The sequence below is a fragment of the Drosophila ananassae genome, chromosome 3L, assembly GCF_017639315.1.
Source record: "Drosophila ananassae strain 14024-0371.13 chromosome 3L, ASM1763931v2, whole genome shotgun sequence".
In the NCBI taxonomy this organism is placed as follows: Eukaryota; Metazoa; Arthropoda; class Insecta; order Diptera; family Drosophilidae; genus Drosophila; species Drosophila ananassae.
This window is the reverse complement of record NC_057929.1, coordinates 24,857,977-24,871,966: the sequence shown is the minus strand read 5'-3', so window position 1 is coordinate 24,871,966 and position 13,990 is coordinate 24,857,977. Positions and strand designations below refer to the sequence as shown.

At 38.1% G+C, this 13,990-nt stretch overlaps 1 protein-coding gene across 5 annotated transcripts in view; it reads left to right on the top strand.

Annotated features, from left to right (window-relative positions):
* LOC26514435 (Down syndrome cell adhesion molecule-like protein Dscam2) overlaps positions 1 to 13,990 on the top strand; it is a 1,172,063-nt gene that overhangs the window by 849,640 nt on the left and 308,433 nt on the right. For 3 of the 5 annotated variants that reach the window (XM_044715439.1, XM_044715441.1, XM_044715442.1), the window contains exon 13: positions 575 to 982. The exons of the other annotated variants lie outside the window; for them this stretch is intronic. In XM_044715439.1, the coding sequence (XP_044571374.1) occupies positions 575 to 982 (408 nt within the window). The remainder of the gene's footprint in view (positions 1 to 574; positions 983 to 13,990) is intronic. 5 annotated transcript variants of the gene reach the window in all.

Here is a 13,990-nt window from a genome sequence, read left to right as displayed (position 1 = left end):
TAATAAATGCTTTACGACGGACCGTCGGAGTTTCAGTATGAGAGCAATGGCTCTTTATTTCATAATTGTCAAAACAGAACTGAACTTAAGAACTAACAAAAGTGAGACTCATTGCGGCCACTCCAATGGGCAGTGCTTGCCGGCTATGCACGAGCTTCCGGCCAGACGCTGGGTCAGCAATTTGGCCGGAGCGAGCTGTCGGACGATCGGTCGTTGCCGTCGCCCGGTTGACTTAGTTAACTTATATGACACGATATTTACATAACAATATAAGCTGCTACCTAACTGCAAGAGTATATAAACTTTGGCTCCGCCCGAAGTTAGCTTTCCTTTCTTGTTATACCTACTAAAGTGATGACTATGTTGTAAATTTGGTTTTGATAGTAATGACCGTATTGATATATTTATAATATTTGTATTTTATATCCGCATTCTCTGCGCATGGAAAGGATTATAATACTTCAATTAAAATATGTTTTTTTAATTTATCGGTTGTTTCTGTTCAAAAAATTCATACTTCGTTTATCATTAGCAATCGCGGAAATTTAATTAAATTTTAACGTTAAATATACAGTTCCACCAAAAATTACACCATTTTTATTCGCACGTGATCTGAATGTCGGAGATCGTACAAGCATACAGTGTGTTATCGGCACTGGGGACCTTCCGCTTGCATTCACATGGCTTAAGGACGGACATATAATAAAATCATTTGTGAAGGAGGATATTGGTAGGCCTAGAAACAATACTGATACTTTAGTAAAAAGGCTCTCATCCGTCGCCGATGAATCCTTCTTTAGCTTAAATGAAACAAGTCCTAGCGAAATTGAAGATATTGGATCTATAACTATACGTCAAAGTGATGATTTTTCCAGTGCACTAAGCATAAATTTTGTGACGAGATCCCAAAGCGGTACTTACACATGCCGTGTTCAAAATAATGCAGCAACTGTAACACACTCGGCACAACTACATGTAAATGGTACATATATTGATCTTATTTATGATATATAAATACTTTTGGTTGACGTAACCTATATATTAATTTCCAAATTTAATTTTTAACATTTTTAAATATATATTATGTATTATATAATAAAAAGCATTAATCTTAGAGTTTCATAAATGAGTTTTAAAATAAATATTTTTTAAGTCTAACTACATATAACATTCGAAAAACACATACTTTATAAATTTTTTTATTTTGATCTACTGAGTGCGCATAGATTTATATTTGTAAGTAAATGTGTATTTCCCCCATGCACAAAACAGGTTAGATAAGAAAATAACCTTTTACATTTTATCGTCATATTTGAAATGAGTATTTGTGCCTACTCTATAAATATTTCCCGTACCAAGTTTCACAATAAAAATGAACTCTGCCATCCGCTGCGAAGATCGCACTGATATAAAAGCAGTCCGAAACTTTTATGTATTATATTTCTGTATCATGTTAAAATTGTTCGCTGAATAGCATTTTCTAGAAAATGGTGCTGTCTGTGTAAAAAGCCGAAGTGTGTTCGGTCTCCGGTAGCCAGCTCTGCTTTAAACCAATTGAAAAAAAATTCGATCAACAACCAATTTTTCGAAGTCCGAATGTAAATTAATAAAGTCAAGTAAAAAACAGAGTACGCCTGATTGTTTTACCTTTGATTTTAAAAATAATATCAGGAATACGTCGTGATAATACATTTATGGGGATAATTAATACATTATTTGTATACCGTAGACGATAATTTTATAATTTTGGTAAAAAATAAGCAACCCAGTGAAGGAGAAATCTCTGATCCAATAAAGTGTGTATATTCTTAATCCTTAAGCGTTCTGATCTATTACGTACAATTTACTTTTACTTCAAGAGACTTTTTCGATGACAATATATGTATTAAAATATATGTTTTTAAAAAATTTTACTTGATATTTTATAATAATATAATAAATTTTTATAATAATTTATAATAAATTAAAACTCCCAAGAAAAATTATTTTTCGGTTTTAAATTTAAAAAAAAAAAAAGAATTTGTTCTTTAACCATGTTTACTTTTTTTTTTGAGTTTTATAGGCCTAAGACCATACAGGAATCTGTTCGGACCAGCAAAAGTAGAAAAGTGTATATTACTTACATGTGAAAAGCAGCTGCGCTAATCATTCTGCGGAATCTTTACCCAAAGTTCCTGTACATAGCTAAATTTATTTTTTTTGTGAGCCGTTTGTCGCCGTCTTATTTGAATTAAGTGCGCATTAAAATAAATTGTTTAATTTATTAATTAATTTATTACTGTAAAAAATGATCGGCAGCTAAAATTTGGTGACCCCGGCGTGATCTGCGCTACCGTTTGTCGCCTTCCCGAAGTTTAATGCCCAAACTGTTGAAGAGCGATGGAGTGAAGCAACAAGACCTGTACATAGCTAAATGCATTTGTGTGTCCCTTTGTTTTGGGTGCTTAAAAGCCAATCATTACCTTGATCCACTTTGTCGTCTACATTCCTGGGATTTTCCGCCTAACCATATGGTGGCCTCGAATTCCTGATCTGAATTGTTACTCAACCTAACCCACTTCTCCCGCCAATGCACTTCCGGCTCATGAGCGCTACTCTTAAACTGATATGCTGCCTACCGCGAGCATTTTAGTGCAAAGCCGCTCTGGTGCGATGGTCCTTTGTGGGGCTTTGTTAGATTCCCGGCTTTGTTACACCCGGCTAGCCAGTCAGCTTCAACTTTGCCACTTCAAGGTATACTGTAGACATATCCGGGCTTCAACGGAGGTTTCAACGGATGGAAATTCAGTTGGTGTCTTCCTCCATTCTTGGAAATCAGATTATTCCGTTCAAATGACAGCAATCATTGCTTTCAAGATTACTGAGACCTAACGCAAACGATCATATTAATTTCTAGGACTGTGATATCCCTGGAAACTTGGTTCTCGCCGATCCCTGCTTCCACAAGCCTCACCACGTCGATTTAATGATTGGTGCCTGTTTCTTCTTCGACCTATTATCGATTGGCCGACAGTTGCGACCTGGCCTTCCAATTTCACAGAAAATACTGATTGACCGCTTCTTGTCACCTGTCTCCTGTCAAATCTAGAAAGGCTCTTCTTTCTTGATTTTTTAAGTGGAAACTTGTTCTGATCCGTTGGTAAAGGTTGCCAAGGAAGATGTCGACTGTGAGGCTCACTTCATGAACTATCATGTAAGGCTAAATGGTGCCTATTCGGTTCGGTTCTCAATGAAACCTAACCTGGACCTTTTTGATGAGTCAAATAATCAGGCTACTCGACGATTCCGAGAGCTTGGGAGAAAATTATGTCGTTGCCCGTATTAGAGGGCCCAATATGCTACATTTATGAAGGAGTATCATTGTGGATTTGGGCCAAATATCATTGGTTTTGGCAGACTCGAGGAGCAGTTGTCTGTTCATAAGGAGAACAGTGCCACGACGAAGCTCAGGGTTGCATTCGACGGTTCAGCTGCAACTGCCTCTTGCATTTTTAACGATGTGTTATCGGTTGCCCCGGTGATATAATCCGAGCTGTTCCATCTTCTTCTTTGGTTCTGGTCATTCTTAACAATGTGTTATTGGCTATCCCGGTAATACAATCCAAGCTGTTCCATCTTCTTCTTCGGTTCTGGTCTCATGTGGTAGCCATAACCAGAGCCATCTGTTAGATATACCGCAGTGTAATGCATTCTGTGGAGGGATTTTATTAAGAATAAGATAGCAGTATTTAAGCTAAACACCGCCACACAGGGCACAAAGCTCGCTTCAGGGATGGAGGATTCCTCGATTCCGGTTGGTTTTTAGATGCTTCAGATGCACATTTCTAAATGAATGATTTCGAAATAAGCTTTCGAAATGAGCTAATGATTGCTAATGAGTCCAACGACGGAGCTCTTAATCAAGGCTCATTTTTGGTTGAGGAAATGGTGTTCAAATGTTCCCGCTATTCTGGAGGCTATAACTGGCTGTGAAAACCCGCAAGCATCACCTTAACCGTGGCTCCTGAGACGACATAAGCATGTCCGTCTGTCTGTCCGTTTCTATGCAAACAAGTTTTAAACTTTTAAAATTAAAACTTTGCACACAACCTTCTTTTCTTTGAGTGCAGTATATAGTCGGAACGGCCGGGATCGATTGTTTTTTTATATTATTTTTTTTAAGCCAGCCGATATCTGTGTAAGTTCATACAGTTTCATTTGTGGCTAGTCGGTGAAAAAAATCTTTAAAGAGTGGTGACTTGATCCTTCATTTAAAAGGTATGCAACACCTTTGTAGTTCAATCATTTCTAGTCCTTTGTTATCAATGTCTTCCGATAGGGCTTCTAAACTCAAGTTATTTAAGCAGACTTCAATAATGAACTTGATTCCGTTAATAAATCAATGCTGTTACTCACTAACTTTTTCTAATAAATTCTAATAAATAAAAGGCTTTATAAAGCCAATACAGCAGGTAGGTACTGCAGGAAAAGGCTAAAGATGATCCAGCTTTTGCTTTTTTGCTTTTGCCACTGCTTTTGCCACTGTCAATATTGTATAGGGTTGGACCCCGAACGCTGCTTGGGGCTCCTGTGGTCGTTGCACCTAGTTGAATTACATTTTACTGCGAATTACATTTCTTTTCGATGGGTTCTAGGAGCTTGCGTATATTCTTTAGGAGTATTGTGTTGACTTTATACTGATGTACCGTTAAGCCAAACTAAATTGAATGTCTGAGAAACGTCCTGGAATATTTATGTGACGTTTATATATGCAATTCACCAGTTCGATGGTTAATTGAGAGGAATGAATTTTTCCTGGTCAGAATATAAGTCTTATATTCTATAAGCCTTTGTCTGAATTCGGTAATGATACCATAGTCGACTTTTTCCGTCTTTCTGGAAACATTCAAAGTTTAGTGATTGAGTTAAAAAGTAAAAAAAAGTAAAAAAAAGTACAAACGGCACAGAAAGGAAGCTCGATAATAATTGTTTGTGTTATTTGGTCACATCCAGAGAACAATACTTTCTGTCCTGTTGTGCATAGACTTATTTATGTAAACTATGAGGGCCCTCGAGTTTGTTAGTTGCTATATACTTGCGTTGGGCGGGGTCTTCTTCATGCCTTAGGACTTGTGTTGGTGGCATCTTTAAACCATTGTTATGCTGGCGGTGAACTAAATCGTTGACATTCTTTACATAATCGGTACTTTTCGAGGTCGAGCTATTCTAGTATTTGATGGGTGGTCCATTTTTGTGAAGAAATTTTCAAATGCACTATACCCATTACTATCGGCGCTTAAGGCACGTTAGGCAATTAATGAAATATACAATAACGGCAAAGCCGGAGTTTCGTTTCGGAGTTTTCCGAGCTATGTGCTCTTTATTGAATATCAAATTAAACTGAAACTCAAATTGAAATTGACTAACAAAAAGTCAAAATGCATGGCCGGATGCGCGTGGCTAACCGCGAGCCAAGCACAAATTGCAAGAATTGTACGAACGCTGGCCACCATTAGGACAAAGGCACGGCCCAAACGCCGCAGGTATACTCCTTCATCCGCTCTAATAGTGGGAGACATAATATTGAGGTCCAGTTAGCGAATTCATTTACAATTGCATAATTTTAGCAGGATTGGTTTTTTTACGGGAGCTCTTTGGGTTGTGCTGGCAAAACCAACGATTTAAGCGGTCTGCTAAGCCCTGCTCCCTGCTCCCATACACGTCGGGGAGACGAAATGCACTTATAGTGGCTTCCGTTAAATATTAGAAGCGTTGTTTCAATATCCAATTTCACAACGCATTTTATGTTAGGGTTCGGTATTACCCTTTGATAGACTTCGACCTTGTACTGTTAGTGCGCTAACCTGGATTCTAACCAATTCAAGTTCTGAGCTAAAAGCGCGTTTTAATCGCTGTTCTTGTTCGACAAGCGCTCTGCTGACTGCGTTCGTTATAATTGCCTGGATCATTTTCGCGTTCATTCCTGGTGGGTTTAGATGTCTTGCTACAGGACGAAATTTCCTCACTACCGTCACTTACTCCCAAATTAATTATGCTTCTGCTTAATTTCCCTCTATTCCTAGCTCAAAGGCCGCTAAGTAGAGCTAAGTAAGTTAACAAAAAAAGTTCGAGCAAAAAATAAAATCCTGGTCCGCGAACATCGTTTAGCTGAATTATACCTGGACCAAAATCGAGGTTTGGCAGGGGCGAATTTTTTCGCACGCAAGCACTATTCAAAATAACGAAAGCTGTATTCTACGTCTTTCAAACAATATTATCTGTTGTATTTTTTTATACCCTTGCAGAGGGTCAAAAGTTTTTTCAAAAATATTTTGTTCAAAAATTTGCAACGCAGTGATGGAAACATCTCCGACCCTTTAAAATGTGTATATTCTTTATCAGGATCACTTCCTGAGTCAATATAAGCATGTCCGTCTGCCCGTCTTTCTATCTATTTTTATGCAAGCTAGTCTCTCAGTTATGAAGCTATCGACATCCTTCTTTTGCTTGCAGACAGTGTTTAAGTTGGAACGGCCGAGATCGGTTTACTATGTCCTATAGCTGCTATACAATTGATTGAACGGAAACGCCACAACTGTGGTGTTTTTTACGTTAGAAAAAAGTGACTTTGAAGAGATTCCATTTCGAGCATCACATTTGAGATCTGAAATAGCTTAGTCCTTAAAGACGCTTATTTATTCTTATGTTTCAAATAAAAAGATTATATTGAACGACTATTTTTAACGTTTCAGACGTATTTTGAATGTGGGTAAAGTTTTTGTTGATAGCCGAATCAAGAAATGGTTGTATGATGGAATATTTCCAAGCTCTTAGGAATATTTCTCGCCTGTACCAATAGGTTATTCAAAATTTCAATGATCCTTTTTTTCGTTCTCGCTCCTTGACTTATCCTTGCATGATGACTGGCGTACAGCCGACGGACTTACCCATAGGTTGTCCTTGAGCCACGGATCACAGATCCTTGCGCACTCGCCCTAAATCGCGCTTGAGACTGTAGGACTTACCCACGGGGGTCTTCAGTCTAGGGGGTCCTACGGCTCAGCCGTGCTGGTTCGTCTGCCGCTGCTGCCCCCTCATGTCGTTTACATTCCAAGCGCATTTCTTGCCGGACTTTCTAAACACAGCCACCCTGGCCCGTTCGGAACCGTTACGTTCCACGCCGTCTCCTATGTCCGTGTGCGCAGCCGTTCCAGCTTGTCTGCCTCCCGCTGTTGCCCCCTCTTGCCGTCTACATTCCAAGCGCATTTCTTTCCTTCCGCACTTTCAAAACACATCCGCGCTGGCCCGTCCGGAACCGTTACTTTCCACGCCGTCTCCGCTTTCTCCTATGTCCGTGTGCGCAGCCGTTCCAGATTGCCTGCCCCCCGCTGTTGCCCCCTCTTGACCTGTCTTGGCGTGTGGGAGACTTAATCTCCTCACAATGTCCTCAAAAAACTAACATTTTCGATCAATCTTACCTATTAGAAAGACACTAGACACTTCCCTAGACACTATTCCGATAGTCTTTCATTTGCATCTCACATTATCTTTCTCGAAACCAGGTTAAAGCCGGAAAGCTTAAGCTCCGAAGTTTTTTCAAGTAAATACACCACTTTTAGACGTGATAGAACACTGTACTTCAAATTTTGTAGACTTCAAATTTGCTTCTGAAGAAGTAAAATCACAAGAGCTTGGTGGCATTTAATTTCTTTGTATTAAAATCATTTTGTCCGGTCAATCTTTATATGTTACCTGTTCGTACATACCACCTTCGTCCGAACTGTGCACATACTGCCAACATTTGTCCGCATTTCGTTTCGTTAATGATCGTCTCTCTGATGGTGACCAGCTGATAGCTCTGGGTGACTTTAATATCCCAGAACTCATGCGGTCAAATGCTGATAATTCACCGTCTTTACAGCTTAACTCTCATCACGACATCCCTGCGGAAATGTTAACCACGGGAAAATAAACCACGTTAGAAATCCTTTAGGTCGGCTGTCGGACTTATGGTTCATTTCTGATCCTGATGGAATTATTCTTTCCAGAACTTTGCCCCTTTCTAACCCTGAGGATCCATACCATCCCACTCTTGAGGTTTTAATCGAAAACAATTGCTTAATTGACCTTAATTCTTCACCTAAATCTTATAAAGTTTTTTTCTTCCGTAAGACTGACTTAATAAAATGAAATAAGTTAATTTTGGAATTTGATTAATCCCATCTACTGGCATGCGAGTATATAAACATTGCCTTACAAAAATTGTATTACACCTTGACGACGCTTTCGACGCTTACGTGCCGTGGAAATTCCCGTCCGATTCAATCCGATACTCCTTTGTATACAAGGCACCTTATAAATTTAAAGAACGTTATGAGTAGACTTCTAAATAAATATCAATTATCTGGGTGTACAGTTAATTATTCAAGACACTCAGTAGCTCGGCCCAATTTTACCGTGCATATCGCAGAATGTTATAGGAGTTATATTCGCCGCTGCCGGATTCAGTTTACTCCGGATCCGAAGCAGTTTTATAACTTTGTAAACACTAAGCGCAAACATGTATCTTTTCCTCCTCTGATTATGTTTGAGAACTCAAATGCGAACACTGATCAGACAATGGCCGATCTCTCTGCACAGTTTTATCAAACAACGTATTCACCTAGCATCAGCTCAGCTCTGGCCTACTCTTATAATATCCAATCAGCCAACCTTATATTTTTCCCATCTTTTGATAAAATTAAGCCCGTGTATTCGCCAGGCCCTGATGGAGTACCAGGTTGTGTTCTGAAGAACTGTGCCGAGGCTATGTGCAAACCGCTCCTCAAAGTCTTTAATCGATCGCTGGAAACTTCGATCTTTCCCCTTATGTGGAAGGAATCTTTCATTATTACGCTGCATAAAAAAGGGAAAAAATCCAACGCTGCAAATTATGGAGGCATATCAAAATTGTCAGCAATTCCAAAGCTTTTTGAAAAACTTGTCACTAAATATTTGCAACACTATGTAGCTTAATAATAACTCCGTGCCAGCATGTCTTCATGAAGCGTCGCCCCACCACTACCACTTATTGGAGCTAACATTTTTTTTCACGGGTGGGATCCGGAATGGCTTACAAATAGATGTCATTTACACTGACTTCAGAAAAGCATTTGACTTTGTTAACCATTCCCTTCTTATAAGTAAACTCAGTCTTTTGGGATTCCCAACTAATCTCCTTATCTGGATTTTTTGAGGTACTTATCTGGAAGAACCCAACGTGTCTTCTTTAAAGATGTTACCTCGCGTTTAGTTTGCGCCCCATCTGCCCCCATACCCCTTGCCTTTGTGTTTAGCATAAATTCACTTGCGCCCAATCTAGACTTCAATCCGATTTTGATAAATTTCAAAATTGGTGTTTAGCAAATAACCTAATCGAAATGTAAACTTATGTCATTTTACCGATCTAGTCCTCACCAGGCTATGCACTTTCTTAAGGGCACTTTCTTAAAACCGATTAACTCAGGCTAACGATCTGGGTATCCTATTAGATTAGAAACTTAAATTTATCGAGTATGTATCTCCCATGGTTAAAAAAAGCTATAGGTGTGCTTGGTTAAAGGTTATTACTTGGTAATGGTTATTAAAAGATGGGCAAAAGAATTTAATGACCCGTACATAGCTAAAACGTTATATACATCATTAGTCTGTCCGATATTTGAGTATGGATTGTATTTTTGAAGTCCTCAATACGGAGTACTCCGAGATAACATAGAATCTGTACAAAATCTTTCCTGATTTCTGCCCTTAGAGGACTTTATTGGGATCAAACATTCACCTTTCCTCTTACACAGGTACAGTTTTTATTGATCAACTTTTCTACATTAACAAACCGTAGAACGAAATTGGGTGTCATGTTTCCATATAATCTTATTAATGGTAATGTAGGAAGCCAGAATTTACCAACATGCCTTGAATGACATGAAGGACTAAAAACTTTCGTCCTCTACTCCTTACCCATTCTAGTTCAACATATGCTCAACATGATCCCTTTAGGGTATTATGTCTCTACCACATCTTGTCGCTTTGCTGCACTTACAACCTTAAATCCTTTATTCTTAACGCCTTATTTGAGCAACATGCTTCCTCGTGATATTTTACTCTATCCTACTCAACTCTTACTCTATCTCGGATCTATCCATGCGATTCAAGTCATACGTTATGAGCGGGAGGTGAGCTGTACGTATGCAGCGGGAGCCTCGCGAAAAAAATATACTGCGTGCGTTCCAGGAAAAACCAGAGTACAGTCTTGCCTAGTGAAATCTTGTTGATTAGAAGTTTTAGTGATCCTTTTTAAATGGGTGGGAAGTTTAAACTCTAGTTCGAGTAATTCCCAAAAGCTGGTAGGCCAATGCGCTTTACTCCTTACTTTGAAAATGGCTAAGGGAATGCCAATGGACTCTTTCCGGAGGGAGATGGTCATGCCTCTTCTTGTCAGTTTATACACAGTACAGTTACTCTACTGGTATAGACTTCTCTACCATATAGATGCCCTAGTACCCAAATAATACATCTCGTCCTGCTCCGGACAAAAAATTGGGCTAAAATGAGTCAAAGAACTTAAGGGTTCCTTGATTGTTTGAGAAGATGCAAATAGGATCGCTGGTACAGCCCATGATTGGTGATTTCAGTGCCTAGACTATGGCGAATATCTCGGCTTGAAATACTTATTAAGCCCCAGTTCTTCCCAACACACCCCGACCAGTCAGTTCATATTATAACCTATATTTGAACATTTGTAGTTCCGTGTGAATACCTGGTAATGGTACATTGAAATTAATGATGGAATCGATGGAAAATCGAGTGTTAATCTTACTTTGCCGTATCTTGACGTGTTTCTACGATTGCTCTCATCAGATTGCCTATGTCATTGATTTTTGATATAAGCTTCCACTTTTCACAACAAGCGGAGTTTATTTGACCTATATAGTTCCTTGCCGATACGCGTCTAATATACACAATTATACTTCAATTATACTTCCGCCGCGCTTTAAGAATATTAATAAATAGAGAGTTCTACTCTCTGGACGCGTAACCCGTTACATCGTTGTTACTCTGCAATTGTTATTCGTCACTCTTGCCTCACTCGTATACATATCTCTTTTGTTACGTCTACTATTTGACGTTCCTTCCAGAATGTGCCTCTCTACCACAGAGTTTCTAACTAAACTCTTCTCGTTCTGACTACAGTGGACTTATCTCCGTCAATAATGAGCCCTATTTGCACTGCTAAAAAATGCGAGTTTGGAGGATCGGGGACTCTTACCCGTCATGTTGGTTTTGCAATAACTCATCACAATAGGCAGATAAGTGATCTTATTATAAAGAACATTGACCTTATTGAACACGTCTTATATTGCTTGTAAAGAGAGTGTGACAGAGATGCAAACCTTCATGAAGCAGAAGAGAAATGGTTTTCTAGGTGTCCGTATGCAATTCTCTGCACTTCATGAGCAATTCCTTACACTGGAGACACAATTTCTTGGTCTTAAGTTATTAAGCAGTCTTAAGTTATTAATTTCCAAGGAGAAAAATTCGAAATAACAACCTGCTGGCGATCAATTTATTGGATACCCGTGCTTTTCATGTAATACATGCTGATATATTTTTAACGCCAAATACATTGTCATAAGCTGTTGCTCCCCGTAGTGCCATTTTTGTATCCCGCCTTATTCCGGATGCACAGTGGTTGCGCCCGTAGGCCATAAATCGAAAAATCGACTTGAAAATAATTAGTCAAAATGTAAAGAATTTGTCTCTAAATTGTCCACATTTTGTCATTGCAAACTAGTTTTTTCCGGAATTCTAACGGGACATTCTAAAAATGGAATGCAAAGTGTGAACACGTGTTCAATTTTGGTTTTATGAAAATTATCTGACTAATTAAATATTATTGTGTATTTTATAGCGATTAACTCTTTTTTGGCTATTTTGTGAACGTCTTTTTCATGTTTAGTTAAAGTTTTAGTTAAGATGCCACGAAATGCCACAAATAGTATGTATTTTAATGTGTTTGTCTGACTTTTAGGGTACTGTATGCGTAAAATCAGCTGCAGAAATTTGCAGAAGTTAATATAAAAAAATACTGCACCATCTAGCGCTTGCCAAGGGAAAGTTTTTCCTTATTGTGCTTTTGTTTTGTTCTCGTCGCTCGTGTTTTTAATAATTTTTTAAACATTTTTATTTATTTATTTCATTGAAATTCACTTTTCAGGAGATTCCCATAAGTGTGCATTTTCACGACTATTGTATTTTTAATCTTTGGTGTGCAGAAGGTGGCACCAACGTTGGAAGATTAAAAAAAGTTATTGAAGTTATGCAAGAGCAAATTAAAAAACAACGGTTACACAAAGACATAAAACAATATGGAAAGCAGAACACACGAAAAATATCTCGAATTGCCACAAATACGGATTTAATTCATAGACAACTTTTATCTTCTGATCCTCCTATTACAGGACTAAGGAAATTACCTTGCAAATTTAAATCCAATTTAATGATATCAACGTTGGATTTGTTAGAAGAATTTGATTAACTGTTATTCTATGTTTTTTGATTTAATTGATGTTTTTTTATTTTTTTTTATTTGTTATGGCTCCTAATTTGTTTACAATATTGTCTAATTATTAAAGTATTTGAATATTACTTGAAACTGGTACTTATTTATGTTTACAATTTTTGCTATGCCAGCTGTATGATATAGTTTTCCGATTTGGACTATATTTGGCAAGCATATTTAAAACTGGTCCAAGCATACTATCTGGAAGTTTGGTTTACATATCTTGAAAAACAAAGTTTTTCATACTATATACTTATTTCTATCCTATCGTTCCTATGGCAGCTATATGATATAGACGAAAATTTCACATTGATATCTCAACGGAAAGCATTTACTGTGGGATGCCACTGTGGATGATTTCAGAAATCTTAAGGTAGCTCCTAATGAATGAGCTGTTTTTAAGGCTAACTTTAAAGATAAGCGTAGCATATCTTCCTTCAAAATAGTTATAACTGAATCTTACCTTGAAAAAGCACTTGATGTGACAGTCTGGCCTTAGCACAGTATTATTAATAAAATTTTTAGCCAAAAACCCTCTAATGCTCAACCATGCCGATTCTGCTACAAAAAATGAATAATAATTTATTTTATTGCTGCTAGCAAAACGTTCGAAGTTTTCTAGGTTGAGCCAATTTTTTACTCAGAGTGCTTCTTTTCATATTTTTTCTATTGCGTTTAACGAAACCTGGCTTAATTCCTCTGTCTCTGATTATGATGATTTTCGTCCCAAGCTTACGGTGTTTCGAATGAATCGGCCATCTTTCGCAGGCGGTGTCCTCATAGCTGTTAGTAGTAATACTCATCTGAACTCATCCCTCAATTTGTGTCTGAAATCTTATCGTCATCAAAAAAACACCTTGGTTTTAATAATCACCTTTCTCGTCTCAAGAACCGAAAATCAAGAGCTTACAAAGTGTTTCTTAAGTCAGTATCTTTATTTCATCAGGCAAACTTTTTTTTATATTTGTAACCTGTTTCTTGTTGATTAGAAGTTTTAGTGATCCTTTTTAAATGGGTGGGAAGTTTAAACTCTAGTTCGAGTAATTCCCAAAAGCTGGTAGGCCAATGCGCTTTACTCCTTAGTCTGAAAATGGCTAAGGGAATGCCAATGGACTCTTTCCGGAGGGAGATGGTCATGCCTCTTCTTGTCAGTTTATACACAGTACAGTTACTCTACTGGTATAGACTTCTCTACCATATAGATGCCCTAGTACCCAAATGATACATCTCGTCCTGCTCCGGACAAAAAATTGGGCTAAAATGAGTCAAAGAACTTAAGGGTTCCTTGATTGTTTGAGAAGATGCAAATAGGATCGCTGGTACAGCCCATGATTGGTGATTTCAGTGCCTAGACTATGGCGAATATCTCGGCTTGAAATACTTATTAAGCCCCAGTTCTTCCCAACACACCCC